This window comes from Cynocephalus volans, chromosome 5, assembly GCF_027409185.1.
Source record: "Cynocephalus volans isolate mCynVol1 chromosome 5, mCynVol1.pri, whole genome shotgun sequence".
Classification (NCBI taxonomy): Eukaryota; Metazoa; Chordata; class Mammalia; order Dermoptera; family Cynocephalidae; genus Cynocephalus; species Cynocephalus volans.
This window is the reverse complement of record NC_084464.1, coordinates 62,428,522-62,447,743: the sequence shown is the minus strand read 5'-3', so window position 1 is coordinate 62,447,743 and position 19,222 is coordinate 62,428,522. Positions and strand designations below refer to the sequence as shown.

The 19,222-nt window shown below is 39.2% G+C and overlaps 1 protein-coding gene across 1 annotated transcript in view; it reads left to right on the top strand.

Annotated features, from left to right (window-relative positions):
• PKHD1 (PKHD1 ciliary IPT domain containing fibrocystin/polyductin) overlaps positions 1-19,222 on the top strand; it is a 455,019-nt gene that overhangs the window by 184,547 nt on the left and 251,250 nt on the right. The window contains exons 42-44 of the mRNA XM_063096948.1: positions 179-309; positions 10,628-10,740; positions 12,696-12,801. Of these exons, the coding sequence (XP_062953018.1) occupies positions 179-309; positions 10,628-10,740; positions 12,696-12,801 (350 nt within the window). The remainder of the gene's footprint in view (positions 1-178; positions 310-10,627; positions 10,741-12,695; positions 12,802-19,222) is intronic.

Sequence of the window (19,222 nt, the reverse complement as noted above, 5' to 3'; positions counted from 1 at the left end):
GATGGCAAGATATTAGCTGTCTTAAATTTATGGAGCATACTAAATGTTTTAAAAATATATATATGTATGAAATGCATTATGTGAACTCATGTGTATTAGAATCAAGAGTGTTGAGTTGTGTTAAATTTTAATTATGTTTGTGAGTTTCCTGGGTTTGATTTATCTTTTTTTAAATTAGACTGGTCAGAACAGGGAAATATAATAAAAAACAATGTGATCATTCGTGTTTCTGGTGCTGAAGGACTCTCCAGTCCTGAAATGTTGACACCGTCTGGAATCTATATCCGAAGTCCCACCAATGTTATAGAGGTAAGATTTTCAGCTCCACCAGGAAGGTCAGAGCTGAGTGGGCAGAAAGTTCACTCCAAAAGTTTGTTGGAGTGGCACCGTCAGTGGTATGGTATAAAATGTTTACATGCTGCACATTAGTATTAAGAAAATAATTTATGGTTTGTGTTAAAAAAGTGCTTTAGGATAAATGTAATCATTTGGGCCAAAGCAAAGCTATTGATCATTTTCTGGTCATTTAGATTAATGCAAACTAAAATGTCTTCCTGAGCTATCCGTTGTGGGTGCTGATTTTTGTCTCTCTTGATTACACTAACAATTACTTATTAATCCTCCACTATCTTACTATGTTAGTGTGGCCATACTGTTGCCCTTTAAGAGTGTTCAAAACTGAGTAATAAAGTGTATGACATCATGTCAGATTCCTGGAAGGTGAAGTACATTTTGATGACCTTAATTTTTTAATCTCATTATTTAATACAACTTAACATTACTTTTCTCTTGGTAAATTTCTATCTAAACATTAAATTAATTTTGGGGGGTATAGTTTAACCATAGATCTGTGAGTGAGGAATGGCGTCAGAGCAGTGGAAGGCCAATTAGTTTCCCATTTTCCAATTATTCTATCCCATGTCCCATGGATCATCCATGAAAGGGGCAAAGGGCCTCACTCTTCCAGTTAATTCCTCAGAGCATCTACTGTGTCATGACAATTATGCCAAGTTCCAGAGGAACTCAGAGGGTGAGTTTCTTTCTCGCTGATCATCTGTTTTTAATTACCTTCAGCTAACTCCTAATAAAAGCCGTGGTTATCTCTTCAACTCTCCTTAGACTTTTAATTATGTTTATTCCAAGCCCAGCACTTACACACCATTCTAGGTGCCTAATGGGGGTGGCTAATATGCCACAGAGGAAAGGAGGCAGAACTGCATCAATTGTAGGACACCAAACTCTAGACCTAGCACAGCTGGAGCTGCACTTAACTTGTTGACTGCTACAGGACTTGTGGCACAGCTGTGCCAGCAAGAAGGAATCATGCTTTGTGTACTTTTGGGGTAGCATAATCTTGACTACATTGACATGCTTGGAGGAAAGCAAACCTTCGGGGTTGCCCAGCTCATCTTTGTGTGTGAAGCTGGAATGTCTTTGCCTCACTGGTAAGTGCATTGTATCCTGGATAGGTGTCCTGGCCACTGGTCAACAGCAAGAAGAGTTGAGCAGACTATAGGTGCAGAGAGCCAGAGGTGCGCTGGAAAAGCTACTGGGACATTGGAGCCCTTGCAGGCTGACCTGTAGAATGATACCCACTCAGCAATAGAAAAATTGAGTCTGCAACCAACTGTTCACTCCCCTCAGATGTCTTCCATGTCTATTGATTTATCTTATTCCTCTTATATTCAGTTTACAAAATTGAAAAAAATACAGTGCATATGTTTTGAGAATGAGGTTTTAGGTCAAGCTGGTAACACAAATTCTTCTGTTTCAGGTATATTCCTGACATATTCGTCTTTGATGACCTCAGCATTCTGTAGTTCTCTTTTCATTAGCTTATTAGCTTTTAGGCCTTAGCCCAATGTCTGAAACCCAGTGCTTGCTCAATAAAAATTTATTGAATATAGTGAATGAATGGATGTGGGTATAATTCAATAACCAAAGAATGAGTGGAAGAAAGAGGAGAGAGGAATAATTCCAAGATTCCAAAATCATTTTGATGACTGAAAAATAACAACTTTAGTCTATGGCAGCATTTAGAGCCTTTTGGACTCATGTATCAGTGTGAAATTTTTCAAAACCCAGTCCAGTTTTTTCCGCTGTGCCACTTGCTTTCTATGCTGTGTCTTTTGTATTCTTTTGTCTGGAATGTGTCATTCCTAAAGACATAGATAATAACTGGACATATGTGGAAAAACCTAAATGTTGTGAGCCTCTCATGACCAATATGGCCAATGAAGATCATTTCAGTCATTGAGTAAGTGGTAAGTTAGTGTTTATTGAGTGTTTCCTGTGTGGAGGATACACAGATTAGTTTGAGAAATATGTTTTAGAAATATATCTTTATTCCAAAGGGATAAAGGAAGGACACAGCAATAACTATATGTGTACATGTGTGTACATGTATGTGCATATGTGTATAAGAAGTGAGATGGAAAGAGGTATAGTAGAAAAATCTGCCTTTGCCCTACATTGTTCTGGTGTTTGGGGGAGAGAGAGTTCTTTATTCCGAGGAACTGTTTCATGGGTGGTGGCTTTTAGATCCCGTTATATGAATGGTTCAGGGTTGGGTTGCCCCTTAAATAAATATTCTCAGGGGCCTACCCCGTGGCGCACTCGGGAGAGTGCAGCACTGGGAGCACAGTGACGCTCCCGCCGCGGGTTCGGATCCTATATAGGAATGGCCGGTGCACTCACTGGCTGAGTACCGGTCACGAAAAAGACAAAATAAAAAAAAAAAAAAAAAAGAAATATACTCAGACCTGTGTGTCACTGTATTACCGTGATTAATTAGGATTTTTCTTTCTTGCTACTTTAAACTTCAAATTTTGAAATAATTTCAGACCCACAAGAAGTTGTACAAATGTAACAGAGAGTTCCCGTGTGCCCTTCACCTAGCTTCCTCCAATGACAACATGACCATAACTATAATCATGGAAAAATATCAAAGCCAGGACATTGGCATTGGTATGATACTATTAACTAAACAAAACCTTTATTTAGACTTAGGGAGGAGGGAGGGAGGTTTCGGTAATTGGCTATTATAATCAACCACATTGTATATTGACAAAATAAAATTAAATTAAAAAAAAAAAAGACTTGAAGAAGATGGCCTAATCTGGGCAATCAGCCCTGAAAGCCTGAAACTTCTCTCCCCACATACGTGAGTATGACCTTGAAATCTCTGACTTGGCAGGCAGGCAGGGCAAGAAATTCTTAAGTCTGTCCAGGGGTTTGTGGTTTTATATTATTCCCAAATTTCTCTGACCCAGAGGCCTAGGACCAAACTCTTAGCCACATCGTTTTTATTTAACAATTGTATCTGTATGATACAAAGGAATTTCAAGAGTGATATTCCTTTTTAGGTTTCATTTGCACGGGTGGTCTGCGTGTCTCTCTGTCCAGGCTGCAGTCAAGCCAAGTCCAAGGCAGTTTCTCTGAGAAGCAGAACCTTAGCATTGTGCTGCCTTGCCAGTGAGGACTCATGCGTGATTCCCTGTTTGAGTCTCAGGGGTATTTTTCTGTACACCTCTTAGATAGGCCTTTGCCATGCTTTCCAAAACCAGATCAGTGGTGGTTCTTCCGTGCATCGCCTGTTGGTCTTCAGAGCACTCCTTGCCCAGACTTTCCTCCCTCAACAACTCCAGCAGCTCAGTCTTTGACTCCTTTTACAGAGTTTCCTTATTATCTGTCCAGAGGTGCCACCTTCCCAGGAGACATAACCTATGTGAACCTGTTCCCATTCCCTTCAGCTGGGAAGTCTTTGCTCTCAAACAACAAGGCCCTGCTCACTTCCAGAGCTTCAGAGTGTCCCATCTTTATGTAGGTATTGAAAATTTCTTCTGACCAGAATCCTGTTCAGAATAGTCTGTGGAAAAACCCTAAAGAAGAGCCCTTTGGAGATATCCATTTAATTTGAGGGGAATTTGTTCTGGTTTGTGAATCAATTTTGTAAGGAATTCTGTGTTTAAAGGCCCAACTTCAGTTCTCTAGCTCTCTGCACTCAATAGGTAATGCATATTTAAGAGCTGCCTGAAGGGTTAACTCACTTTTTTTTTTAAAGCAACTATAGATGTACACCTCAAGGAGCTGGCTTACTTGGGCCGTTAATTTCTCTCTGGAATTTCTCTTCCTTGAATGTCCATAATACATTGACTTCTGCAAAGAATTGATTTCCACACAAAATTCCCTGCTTGCCTTAAACCCTTCCCTGCAAGCCGCTGGCTGCCTGCATAAATATGTAGTTTTTCCTCGCAAATCATTTGTAGCATACCCAATTGGACTTGAGAGTACAAAGGGCAGGGAAGCAATGTGATCTGACTGTTCAAGTGCTTCTTTTATAGGAAAAGTGAGCCTTATTTGCTAACAGAAGACCAAAGTTGCAATCTCCTGCCCAACTGTAAATGCACTTGGAAAATGTTTCTATGTGATCACTCGGATGCTCCATAAATACTAATGATAGCAAGACAGATGATTCAACAAATCCGTTAATTCACTGAAGTACATGCTTTCTGAGCACCTGTGCTGGCAAGGTGATGAATAAGAATGTAGCCCTTGGAATATATTTTTGAAATGTTGGAATCTTTCCCCTCCTTGTAGTGTCTAGGTAATGAACTAGCATTTCATTGGTTATAAAACAGAGATGTGTGTATAAATGAGATGATCACTTTTAGCCTCTGGAGCACATTTCTAATTGTTTATATGCTTGAAGAAAAAGTGAGTGTCTAAGAAACCCTTTTCTTTGACCCTTGGTTGGTTCTTATATAACTATGGCCTTTCCTGTGGGTCGTAAGTGTGGTAGAGTCACAGCCATATAGTGCAGGCTATTTGGAAGGTGGAAATATGTACTTGTACTGCCCTGAAAAGGTTTTAGTTGTTGTCTTGTCCATTTTGTGCTGCTGTAACAGAATATCACAGGCCGGATAATTTATAATAAATGGAAATTTATTTGGCTTATGGTCCTGGAGACTGGGAAGTCCAAGAGCATAGTGCCAGCATATGGAGAGGGCCTTGGTGCTATGTCATTCCATGAAAAGTTGGAAGGGCAAGTGAATGCACAAGACAGAGACAGGATTGAGGCCAAACTCATCCTTTTATCAGGAATCTACTCCCAAGATAATGAACTCACTCTCATGATAATGGCATTAATTCATTCTGTCCTCACCTCTAATCACCCCTTAAAGGTCTCACCTCTTAACACTGTCACAATAGCAATTAAATTTCAATATGAGTTTCTAAGGGGACATCCAGACCATAGCAGTTGTGTACTCATGACTAAGAACAATAGCTATGGTATTTCTTTGTGAGTCTATGAGGGCTGAAGAGATACATTAGGCACTTGTATTTGTCAACTTGGAGACAGTGCTTCCTCCTGAGGCCAAGAATTATGAGCCATATACTGTTTTCTAGCACAAGAGAAGAATTGAGATAACTGATTTAATTCTAATTTTTTTGTGTGTGGAATGCCTAATGCCAGATTTGATTGTTGAAAAGGTATAAACATCCTTCTAATGAAGACTATTATTTTTATTGTAATTAACCATATTTTCAGACTTTGGTTACTTTTTCCATCAAAATTTGGAGATGGGATACTAGAAAGTAGGTATGAACTATTTTGATAACACTTGGTTCCAGTGTAGACTGTAGACCAGGATATCTCAATGGTAGTATTGACTTTTGGGGCTAGATAATTCCTTGCTGTGAGGGGCTGTCCTGTGTATAGCAGAATCCCTGCTCTCTACCCAGTGAGTACCAGGAGCATTCTCCTCCACCCTCCAAGTTGTGAGAATTAGAACTGTCTCCAGAGATTTTTCAAATGTTTCTTGGGGAACAAAATTATCTCTGGTTGACAACTTTTGTTCTAGCCTAGACTACCCCAAGATCATTGAAGTCTTATCCATGGTCCTGATTTCCTGAAGTCATATTAGCATCTTCAATAGTAGTTTAACTCAATATTCAGTGATATCCAAAAGTCACTTTGACTGAGTACCATGTGGTATATGAGACATGATTAGACATGATTAGAATTTTAAGTGGTTTTAGGAAATTGGAGAATTGCTCAGAATGCACAACAGTGAAATACAGTAGAGAGCAAGTTAACTAGTCCACAAAGGAAGAATATATTCTGTAACCAAGTGAAAAATGAGGAATGGCTGTCTATTTACAAATACCCAGTGTAAGAGAACCTTTGGGGCCCACAGTAAATAACAAGCTAAAGTTAAGCATGAGGTGCTGTTTCCGCATGTGCTGGCTTTCCTGACCAGGTGCTGGCTGCTGCCTGCTGGTCAGGCTTCCAGTCTCAGGACAAACTCTGGCCCTGACTCCCACTTGCCCAGTGACTAAAGACTTCTGGGGCTGGGGACATTGGTTCCTCCTCTCACACGGAGGAGGGAGATGAGTATTACATGTTTAAGATCAACCTGTTTTAGTTTTTTCCCCCGTATTTACTGTGCTTAGCTGTGTGTGTGTGTGTGTGTGTGTGTGTGTGTTCCTTGTGGAACATGTGGCACATCCAGAGAGGAAAAGGGTCTTTAAGTTCCCCTTCTATAGGAAATGCTGCTATATTATGACTGCCAGTGGGTCACCCAGGTTCAGAGAGTTACCTTTAAATAATACCTAAAGTTTTCTTTCATATAGGATTAAAGTCAATAAAAATATTAGTCTGGAAATGAGTGAAGCCATAGGATGAAATGAGTTTACACAACCTAAGGATAAACAAGTAGAGGATGGCTACAAGTAAAAGGGTGTGATTAGAGCCTTCACTTTCGATCCTCTCTTGCTGAGAATGTAGTAGAACTCCCTGAGCTGTGGGCTCTGTGAAAGAGCTGTGTCCTTGAGCAGGTCAGAACCTTCTCTTTAAATTCTAACTTTTTTCTGCATTCGTCCTTACTGTCCGCATTGATATTAAATAGCAATTGCAGTTAATCTCAGTCTTTTCATCTGTTTTTCTCAAAATTCCTGTTAGTAGCCAGTCTTCATTAACTTTATGTCTGAGCCTCCACAACACTCGATCCCTATAATGCTAGAATTTCACAACCTTTATCTTCCTTAAATGTACTCTTCAAAATGTCATGTCTTCTTCCTGCTTGTTACTGGGAAATGTCCCATGTCCTTACCCATGTGTCTGTTTGTGCACTCTGAGTATGCTTTATTTCCATGTGGTGAGTTTGGAAGGGATTTTAGAGTCTCTGGATTTTTGCTGTAAAAAGATCAACTCCTTAGTTAAATCTAATCTGAAAAATGCTCTTCAATTTTGGGAAAATCTATACTTATGTAGCAATATCAAATACTACCCCAGTCTTCTCCACCAGCTTAGCTGGTGCCTGAAGGTTTAACTCATTCTTTCTGGTGACTACAGATGCATACCTCAAGGAGCCAGCTTACTTGGACAGTTAATTTCTCTCTGGGATTTCTATTGCTTGGGTATCCATGATACATTGACTTCTGCAAAATGTTCAATATGTGTGTCCACTACTGGGGAGGCCACAGCAAACGCCTGTTCTGCCCTTGACCTGGTGACAGAACTTTGCTTTGAACTCTACTGTTTATGTTTCTTCACTTACACCCTTGTTGTTTAGCTTCCTGCCTCTGGGTCCTGACTCTACTCTTCTCCCCAAGACTACAGTATCTGACATTTACAGGCTTGGACTTGGATGGAATGGCTCTGACAACTATTTGCTCTGTGACTTTGGGAAAGTTACTCAGCATCTCTGGGCTTCAGTTTCTTTGCTGTGAGATTGTGATAATAATACATAACTTAGAATTTTTGTGAAAATAGATGAGACTTTAGAAGCTGGTACTTGGACTGTAATGGCTTCTCTATAAATCTTCACTATGAATATTATTGTTATACTTGGTCATAACTTAAAGAAGATTAAGTACTTTTAAGGAAAAGGAAAAAAAAATCAACACAAATATAACTTTCACTGAGCTGGATAACCTTTTTGCTGGGGATCTAGTAAAAGCTTCCTGCCTTGATTTTCTAGGTCTCTGTCCTCCTTCAGTTTTCAGCAGTGACTTCCATTTACAGTGGGTTCCCAAAGCAACCCATGGCAAAATCACCAGGAAATGGAGCCTTTCTTGTGTCTCTGTCCTCTTTGAACATCTTCTCACACCTTTGGTAACTAGATAGTACAGTATTACTACCTCAGTCACCTCTAGGGAAGTAATTTTCAAAATGAGGTCAGAAGAGCATCTGTAGTAGAGCTCTCAGAGCATCTAATGTGCTCTTAGATACTCAAGAGTACAGAATACTGTCCCCCATCCCTTCATCATCATGCAACTACCTACAAATCAGAGTATCTGGTGCTAGGGCCTAGAAATCTGTTCTTATATATCTCCAGATTAGTATTGGCAGGTAAAATACAGCATGCCTGATTAAACATAAATTTCAGACATACAGCAAATAAGTTTTCAATCTAAGAATGTCCCATAGAGTAATTGGAACATACTTATACTAAAAAAAAATTTTTTTTTTTAATCTGAAATTTAAATTTTACTGGGTGTTCTGTGTTTTTATTTGCTAAATCTGGCCATTCTGCCCTGGATGTCCACTAAAGCTTAATAAACTGTTCTAGGAAGATGCTCACAGTATAATCCCCACTGAGCCCTGTATGGAGGCAACTGTTACACTAAAGTGGTTTTTCTTTTCTTTTCTTTTTTTTTTTAACTTGAAATTGATTCATATGTATTTATGGGGTACAGTGTGTTGTCTCAATACATGCATATATTGTACAATGATTCACTTAGGGTAGATAACATATCCAAAATCTGAACATTTATCTTTTCTTTGTGGTGATTACAGTCAAGATCCTTTTATCTAGCTATTTAGAAATATACAATATAATATGGTGATAGTCAACTCTGTACCCTACACATATGTATAATCAATTATGTTTCAATTAAAAAGAAAGAAATATACAATATACTATTATTAGCTCTAGTCTGCCTAGAACACCAGGATGAAGTGTTGCCTTTTAAAGAAAGGTATTCACTGCCTTGTTGGGTGGCACAGTGTCACAGTCCTCTCTGCTCCCTGTTCTCTTTTCTGTGCACTGATGCTACTGTTTGGGATGAGCTCTCCAAGCCCCATAGTGTGTGTTTCCGGGACTGAATTACTTTTAAGGAGAAAACCCCAGGCCTTCTTTGTCTCATACCATCCAGGCTGTGTTAAAAACCTGGGTGATCAGGGTTAAACCATGTGGGAGCCTCTGAGACTCCCTTATTCCATGTAGCACAAGGCTTAGGCTCAAGGCTGGATGAGCAGCCTGTTCCTTAATTTCTGTTCCCCAGGAAGACATGGGCATCTTGGCCTTGGACCAGCCTATCAGGCTGAGGGGGGTCAGATGCACACAGATAAACAGGAAGTAGTCCTTGATGGATTGGCCATTAATTCCTCCCACTAATAGCACCACCCCCATGCAGCAGCCTGAAGAGGCCCCCAGTTTTTATCAGAATTCTTTCTGCCTGATGGTGGAGAGATGCGAGAGGCTGTGGACTCCTCTGAGATGTGAGTGTGTGCCCCTGAGAGGACTCCAACGCAATTCAGGAAAGGATAAATGGAAGCTTCTACGGAACAGCCACCATGGCATTTACTTTATTGCCTGGAGTTAAGAGGTTGCAAATTCAAAGACCTACAAGGACCAGGCAGGTATCATAAATGAGTAAAGCAGCAAGGGTGAGGACTATGGGAAAATTCTCCATAGTCCGAGAAGGTGAGTCCTTCTTTTCTGAAGCTGATCTGTGGATACCCCACAGGAATTTGGAGTCAGAAAAGCTAAAAGTCTGAATTTTTATGTTAAGTCTCCTGGTTTCAAAATGTTGGAAACAGAATCAAAAGTTTTGCAAACGTTGGGTAGGCCACGAAAAATACATCTGTGTACAGTATTAGACCCTTTACAAAGTCACTTTTCTACTCTGTCTTAGAATATATTACATAGTGATGAACATATTTTAGATGCTTCCTTGAATTTATAAAGATAATCTCACTGTATTTGGTTTGATCAGGGTTAGATCCCCAACTCATATGATCCATTGGAGAATTTAGATTTTATCTGAACATGTAAAAGACATAGATAGTAAGTCCTATAAAGAAATATTAAGGCGATTTAATAGTCTAATTAGGACAAGAGTACTTTGAGGAGATTTTTTGTATTTAAATTCAGCCACCATGTCTCAGAACTCAGGCATGGCTATCCATTCATGTGACGTTCAACTCAGCAGATCATTGATCTGTTCAAAGGATTGGAGAGAACACTTTGGGTAGCCTTGGCTTCAGGGTGCGCCTTTGCTTTGGAGAGCCACTGAATATTCTCTGATATACCAAAGAGAAGAGGCTTAGATTAGATGTCACAAGTCAACTTCCCACTGTGGAAACTTAAAAGGAGACTTTAAAATGAGATACCAGTTATTGAGAAGGGCAATAATTTTGTTGAGCTGCCTGGAAAAAGGTGAATAGAGCATTTTTGATTCTGAGGGGGGGAAAAAAGAATGTGAGTCCATAAAAGTTTCAATATATCTTGACAGGAAGTGATTAAAAAAGCAGACTGAATACAAGTAAGAGTCTTTCTCTCCAACATCCTTACCATGTGTGGAATAACTATGTCCTAACTAATCTTACTTTTTGCAGGGGAACAGAGTGTGTGCTGCTGGTTATGGCTACTTTTTCCATCTTGTGACCAGCCAAGCTTCACAAGCTCCACTTCTCTCCTTCACTCGGAACATTGCACATTCTTGTACAAGGTAACTTTGGGGAAATTCATCTAGATTTCGGGTGTAAGGCTCATGATTTAGCATTTTCTTTTGTAGACTGCTCACAAAGAGGGTGTAACTTTTGGCATTTATTTGAGATTTGATGATGCTCCTGTGTAAGTATGTTTTTAAAACCACTTTATTGAGGTATGATTGACATACAAAAAGCTGTACATATTTAATGTAAACAATTTGATAAATTTGGGGAGAAGTATACACCCATGAAACCATCTATGCCACAATCTATGCCACAAACATATCCATCACCTCTAAAAGTTTTCCTCCAGCCCTGTTTATTACTATTATTGTGGTAAGTACACTTGACATAAGATCTAACCTCTCAGCAAAATTTTTAAGTGTACGGTATAGTACTGTTAACTACAGGCACTTTGCTGTATGGTAGATCTCTAGAACTTATTCATCATGTGTAACTGAGACTTTGTATTCTTTGGTTCATACCTCCCTGTTTTCTCCTCCCCCAGACACCATCTTATTCTCTGTTTCTATGAATTTGAATATTTCGGATTTCTCATATAAATGCTATTATTTAGTATTTGTTCTTCTGTGTCTGGCTTACCTCACCCAGCACAGTGTCCTCCAGATTCATCCATATTGCTACAAATAGCAAGATTTTCTTCTTTTTTAGGGCTGAATAATATTACATTGTAAGTCTACATCATATTGTCCCCATCTGTTCATCTGTGAGTGGATGTCTAGGCTGCCTCCATGTCTGGGCTATTGTGAATAACTGTGTAAGCATTTTGAATCATAATGGTTTGGTGATGAAGGAAAGAGAAAGGAGTCACTTGAGAATGTGGCAGTACAGAGTGCACCTTTTGTGGCTGGAGAGAATTCAATAGAGAAAACAATTAAACTTGCAAGAGATTGAGAGCAACTGGTAATGCACAGCCCTGGCAGGCTGGCAGGACCAGGCCCAGGAGCTGAGAGGAGAGATGAGCCTTGGAGAGGAGGCTATTTGCTTGTAATCTGCCCACTGAGATGAGAAGAAACTTGTTCAAAGTCCTTGGTAAATAAGGGCAAAGTCATCTGCTAAGAGCAGGACATAGGGAGACAAGGTGAGATGGGGATTTGAGAAGCATGGGAAAAATGCTGACTCCAGAGTCAACCAGGCCCTGATTCAAATCTGGACTCTACTCCTAGTAAATTCCTTTAAAAAAAAAAAAAAAAGAGTCAGATCCTTAATTTGTAAAATGGTGACACATCTACATTGAAAGTTTGGTGTGAAATTTGAGATGATTTATATAATGCACCATGGAGAGCACCAGTGATATAGTAGGAACTCAGTAATTGTTAGCTGTAAATAGTTATGATAGTAGTAGTATCAGTAATAATGCTATGATGGAAAATGATAAGAACAGTGGAGTAGGGATGATGAACAATTGCTAAGTAATGTTGAAGTGCCAGCTGGCACTGCAATTAGTGCATGTGCAATGAAATTATCCTTTGTTTATAAGTTTCTATCCAGCAGCTCTTGTCAGTCTTGGAATGTGAGGGAAGAACATATCCAGAGGACAGCAATGGTGGGGCATTTCAGGTAGAAGAACAGAAGTTGAAGGTATTACAGGTGCTGTTGTCCACTCTCTAAGAAAGGGTAAATTTAGAGGGGCTGATAGAATAGCAGAGAGTGTGACCTCAAGGGCCAAAGGTGTCCAGACTCCTAGGAAGAGGATGAACCTGGAGGCGGGGGAGGCAGGGCTGATAGGATAGCAGGGGATGATGACAGTCTGTGTTTTGCTGCTATCCAGGAGCAGGTCACAGAAGGTAACAGAGAGGGTAACAGCAATGGTCAGAAAGGAGGGTCACCGTTCTTATTTTTCTCCATTCTCTTTATTCATTATTTTTACTTTAGTATTTTCCACTGAGAAAAAGTGGAACGTTAGAAACATAGAAATTGGCTTACTTTTATCCTTTGTTTGACTTTCTAGGTGTGGTCTCTTTGTATATCCTAAATTTCAGCCACCTTGGAATAATGTCTCTGGCCCCACTGTCTTCCAAAACTTCACAGTTTGGGGAAGTGCAGGTGGTGCCCAGGTAAGTTTCTTTCATTTTTTAAATTAAAATTTTTATTTCTTTTTTCTTTTTATTAACAAGTCACTTGTTTTCTAATAGCAAGTTATTATGTGTCTATTTAAAGGGGGATGATTTACCACTGGGAAAAGCATCGCAACGTTATCACAGTTTTAAAGAGCGAATGACATCATAGGTGTGTGTAATAGCTGTTAATGAGCAAATTTCTAGCAGTAATTCAGGGTTAGGTCATTTCCTCTGTGGTGACTTTTCAGCAGCCCTAATAGATTTTATATAATGATTATACATATTACATAATCGATTATCTATAATAGATTATCTATATTACATATAACGAATATAATGTATTACAGTAGATTTTATCCAATAGGATTATAGAGATTTACAACCAGGAGGGATCTTAGAGGTCATCCATTCCTCCCCTCCCATCCCTACCTAGAGATAATAAATTGAGTCTCAGAAAGTAAAGGGACTTGCAAGGCTCACACAGTTGATTACTAGCATGATGAGGTGCAGAATCCGTATTCCAAATGGTGTGCATGTTTGGTACCCTAATATCCTGGAAAAAGCACTGTTCATCATTGGAACACAAGAATTCCAGCTTACAGTGCCATTCTTACTTTAATCAGTAAGCTGAATTTTCTTCTATTTTTCCTCAAAAGAGAAAAAGGTTCATATATAGTCATTTACTTTTCATTGTCACATGATTTTCTTATAAGGAAACTTCGCATGCTCACTATTAACAACATATAAAAATTATCCAGGGTTTGCTGTTTGATGCTAAACAGAGAACACTGCATACACTTGGTCTTTGCCACTTAGAAATCTGGAGCCTAAGCTACATAGATGAATAAATATGTTTACAGAGCATCCAGATATAGAATAAAAATATATAATTGTGTTATAATAGGAAAGTCAAAAATTTTTTTATATATCTAACAAGACGAAGATGATTGTGGATGAAGAAAGCCCCAAAGTATTTAATTGGGGTAGTTAACAGGAAAAATTCCAATTATATTTAGTATTTTGTTCTCTTTAATTTTGCCCTCAAATTTGACCAATCAAAAAGTTCAAATAATGAAAATACTTTTGGAACTTTACTTTTATGAGGAAGAAAGAAGAGGAAATTGAATAACATGATAGCAGGGAGTTAAAAAGATAACCTTCCCCAAAACAATCTTGGAAAAGAGGAATAAAATAAGGGGAATTACCCTTTCCTATTTCAAAACTTACTACAAAGCAACAGTAGTCAAGATGGTGTGGTATGAGCACAAGGATAGACATATACATCAACAGAATGGAATTGAGTGCCCAAAATAAACCCACACATCTGTGATCAAATGATTTTTGACAAAGGATGCCAACACCATTCAAGGGGGAAATAATTGTCTTTTCGACAAATGGTGTTTGGAAAACTGGATAGCCACATGCAAAAGAATGAAGTCAGATCCTTGCCCGGTACTCTTTACAAAAATTAACTCAGAATGGGTCAAAGAACTAAACATAAAAGCGAAAGCTATAACTCTCTTAGAAGAAGACATAGGGGTGAATCTTCAAGACTTTGGATGTGGCAAAGGATTCTTAGATATGACACCAAAGGTACAAGTAACACAAGAAAAAAATTGAATCTTACCAATTTTAAAATTTAGTGCTTTGAAGGATATCATCAAGAAAATAAAAATACAACCTACAGAAAGCGAGACCATATTTGCAAATCATATATTTGATAAAGAATTTGTATCTCAGATATACAAAGAACTCTTACAACTCAACAGTAAAAAGACAAATGACCCAATTGAAAACTGAGAAAATGATGTGAACAGTCCTTTCTCCAAAGAAGATATAGAAATGGCCAATAGCACATGAAAAGATGTTTGACATTACTAGTTATTAGGGAAATGCAAATCAAACTTTAAATAGGGTAGTAATTCACTGGAGTATAATAACAATGATACGTGTTGGTGAGGATGTGGAGACATCATAACCCTCATACACTGCTGTTGAAAACTTAAGATGGCTAGCCACTTTAGAAAATAGTGTGGCAGTTCCTCAAATGAGTAACCGTAATGTTACCACTTGACCCCTCAGTTCCACTCCCAGGTACATATCCAAAAGAAAAATAAAATCAACATATGTATCTCCACACAGAAACATGTGCACAAATATTTATAGAAGCATTATTTATAATAGTCAAAAGGTGGAAATAACCCAAATGTCCATCAATGGACAGATGGATAAAGTATGGTATATCCATACAATGGAAAATTTTTCAGCCGCAAAAAGAAATGAAATACTTATACATGCTACAACATGAATGAACCTTGAAGACATGCTAAGTGAAAGAAACCAGTCACACAAAACTACATACTAATGATTTCACTTAAATGAAAGTACGGAATAGGAAAATCTACAGAGACAAAAAGATTAGTGGCTGCTTAGGGCTGGAGGGTAGGGGTTGGGGTAGAATTAGGAGTGATAGCTAAAAGGGTATGAGCTTTCTTCTTGAAATGATGAAATGCTCTAAAATTGAGGTGTTGGTTGCACATATCTGTGAATATATTGAAAACATTGAATTATAAATTTTAATTAGGTGAATTGTATGGTACATGAATTATTTCTCAATAAAATGGCTTAAATAAAGGTAACTGCCTATGTGTATAGCCATGCAAACTCTTGGGTGTTCTCAATTCCTATCTGTGTGACCTTGGGAAAATCTCCTAATTTCTTCTGCCTTATTTGTAAAATGGAGATAGTAATGGTACCTAAACGATAAGTCTGTTTTGAGTGTTAAATAAGCACGTGAACGTAACGTGACCAGAAGATCTTTGTGGGTGCTTAATAACATTAGCTGTTACTGTCATCATTGTTAGTGAACAGGATGGGGTGGTAATGGACTGATGTTGGTAATGATGTCTCTGGAAGTTGTAACATTGAGAAGTGCCTTCTGCATCGTCAAAAAGTACATTGTGTTTACATTTCATGAAATTTCATTAGTTTTGGTCATTTAGACGTGTCATGTACATAGGTACTTGAATACAATATTCCGTTAGGTAAAGTTCCTATATTTTTCTTGCTGGATTAATTCATTTTATTTTATTATTCATTTTTAATTGACAAAAATTGTATATAATGGTTTGAAATATATGTTGTGGAGTGGCTAAATAGAGCTAATTAACATATTCATTACCTCACCTATTTACTTTTTTTGTAGTGAGAACACTTGAAATCTACTACCTTAGTGATTTTCAAGAATACAATGCATTGTTATTAACTACACCACTTTGTACAATAGGTCTCTTGAATTTACTTCTCCTATCTAACTGAAATTTTGTATCCTTTGACCAATATCTCACCAATCCCACTGACCCCTACCCCTAACCCCTGGTAACCGCCATTCCACTCTCTGCTTCTATGAGTTCAATGTTTTTAGATTCTACAAATAAGTGAGATCATGTGTTATTTGTCTCTCTGTGCCTGGTTTATTTCACTTAACATAATGTGCTCCAGGTTCAATCATGTTGTTGCAAATGACATAATTTCCCTCTTTTTAAAGGCTGAATAGTATTCTATTGTGCATATATACCACAGTTTTAATCCATTCATATGTTGATGGACACTTAGGTTGGTTCCGTATTTCGCGTATTGTGAATACTCATAAGGTTGCAATGAACATGGGAGTGCAGATATCTCTTCAACATACTGATCTCATTTTCTTTAGGTATATACCTAGTAGTGGGATTGCTGGATCATATGGTAATTCCTATTTTTAATTTTTGAGGAACCTCCATACTGTTTCCCATAATGGCTGTATGAATTTACATTCCTGCCAATGGTGTGCAAAGATTCCCTTTTCTCCACATCCTGGCCAACACTTGTTATCTTTCACCTTTTTGATAATAGCCATTCGAACAGGTAACCACATTCTCATTATGGTTTTAATTTGCATTTCCCTGACGATTAGTGATATTGAAAAGAAAATTCCTATTGTGTATAAACATAAGTTTATATCTATTTGATGGTATTGATAGTTAATATTTTTGGACATTTTCTCATTTAATCATCTTAATCTTTGGGAGAAGTGTACCATTATTATGGTCCTTTTATAGATAAAACAATCTAGGGAGATAAAATATTTGCTAAGTCACACAGCTAAGAATTGTTGGATTCCAATTCAGGCAATCTGAGCCTTCTATTTACGTGTTAATAAGAGTTGAGAAAAATATCCTCTCTTTACTATATGTCATACATGCAGAGTGATTCCTTTGGAAAAGGGAGAGAAAGGTGAGAGCACACTGTAAAAATTATTTATACTGCAAATGGGTGCATTTTGCTATTGTATGTTGTTTCCTTTTTTAAATTTTTAAAATTTTTCATTTTTTATTATACATACATGTGAGGAACAATGTTGATTTTCAATAATTGTCTAGAATGTGTGGTGGTTAGATCAGTATAGCTAGCTTATTCATCATTACAATACACAATCATTCTTTGTGTCCGTTGACCAATTCCTCATTAGCCCCCTCCCTCTCACCCTCTCTTCCCCTTTTCCACCTCTAGTTTTCTAAAAGTTCAACATATTACTGTGATTTTTTTTTCTTTCTCTCTTTCTTTATTGTTCATTTATTCATTTATGGATTGAGCTCCCAGTTATGAGTGAGAACATGCGGTATTTCTCTTTCTGTACCTAGGTTGTTTCATGTAGGAAAATTTTCTCCAGGCTCATCCATGTTGTTGCAAATGGTAGAATTTCATTCTTTTTTATGGCTGAGTAGTATTCCATTGTGTATACATACCACAATTTCCTTATCCAGTCATCCATCAATGGACATTCAGGTTGGTTCCATTGCCTAGCTATTGTAAGTAGAGCTGCAATAAACATGGGAGTGCAGGTATCCCTTCAACATGATGTTTCTCAGTCCTCTGGATATATCCCCAGGAGTGGGATTGCTGGATCATATGGAAGTTCTATCTGTAGTTGTTTAAGGAACCTCCATAATGTTCTCCATAATGGCTGTTCTAATGTACAGCCTCACCAACAGTTCAGGAGGGTTCCTCTCTCTCCACATCCTTACCAGCATTTGTTATTCTCTGTCTTTTTTATAATAGCCAGTCTGATTGGGGTGAGGTGATATCTCAGAGTGGTTTTGATTTGCCTTTCCCTGTTGATTAGTGATGTTGAGCATTTTTTCATATACCTGTTGGCCATTTGTATGTCTTCCTTTGAGAAATGTTTATTCAGCTCCTTTGCCCACTTTTTAATTGGATTATTTGGTTTTTGCTGTAAAGTTGTCTGAGCTCTTTGTATATTCTGTATATTAATCCCTTGTCAGATGCATTTTTTGCAAATATCTTCTCCCATTCTGTAGGATGTGTTTTTACCCTGTTGATTCTTCCCTTTGCTGTACAGAAGCTTTTTAGTTTGATATAATCCCATTTGTTTATTTTTTCTTTCGTTGCCTATGCTTTTTGGGTGTTATTCACAAAGTCATTGCCCAGTCCTCAATCCTGAAGTGTTTCCCCTATGTTTTCTTTTAGGAGTTTTAAAGTTTCAGGCCTTACATTTAGGTCTCTAATCCATTTTGAGTTGATTTTGGTATACAGTGAAAGATACAAATGAGAAAAAGACACCCAAGGGAGTTTCAAGATGGCGGCGGCTGCGGCGGCTGGCGCGGAGTAGCTGAGGTGGAAAAGGTGGCCACTGGGCCTCAGGCAGCCGGGAAACTTGTGGACCTTCCTCTGGCCATCTCTTAAGGGAGGACTGCTGCTGCTGGCCGGTCGTGGGGGCTCAACGCCACTTTGCCCCCGGCAGGAGAGGCTGCCTCATTTACCGGCAACAGCTTTGAAGTGTGGAGCAGGAAAAGAACTGATTCTTAGCTGCAAAAGCGAGTCTTGAAACAGGGAACACGGCGCCAGGGCTGCTGTGGATGCAGCCAGGATCCCGGAGGCTGGGGCCGCACTGAAGGTGGCCAGCTGCCCTATTCAGGATTCGAGGTTTCAGGCCGGCATTAAAGAAGATTCCTGGGAGCGCCCGAGCGGCGCCGCGTCTGAACAGCCCGAGGCGGCAGCGCCGAGAACACGGAAGGCAACAAACCAGAGACAGAGCGAGCGCCCGACCTGGCACAGCACTGTGAGTGATCCCTGGCACAGCTCTGTTCGGGGGCTGGTTGCCCACCCGGCTCCCGCCTGCACCACCAGGCCACTCACTGCCCCGGTGCTGCCTCCATTTTCCCAGGTGTGGGCAGCTCCGCCCTGCTCGGCCATCACTGAGCCCATTTGCTTGGCCTGGCGCGGGGCTTTCCGGACCCTGCGGGCCGGCCTCCTCTCCCACTCCCTCCGCGGTTCTCTGGCGGGGCTGGGGGTGTGGGGCGTCCCGACCAGTGTTGGGAGGGCTAGGAAATACGGGCGGGCCGACTGTCACTCCACC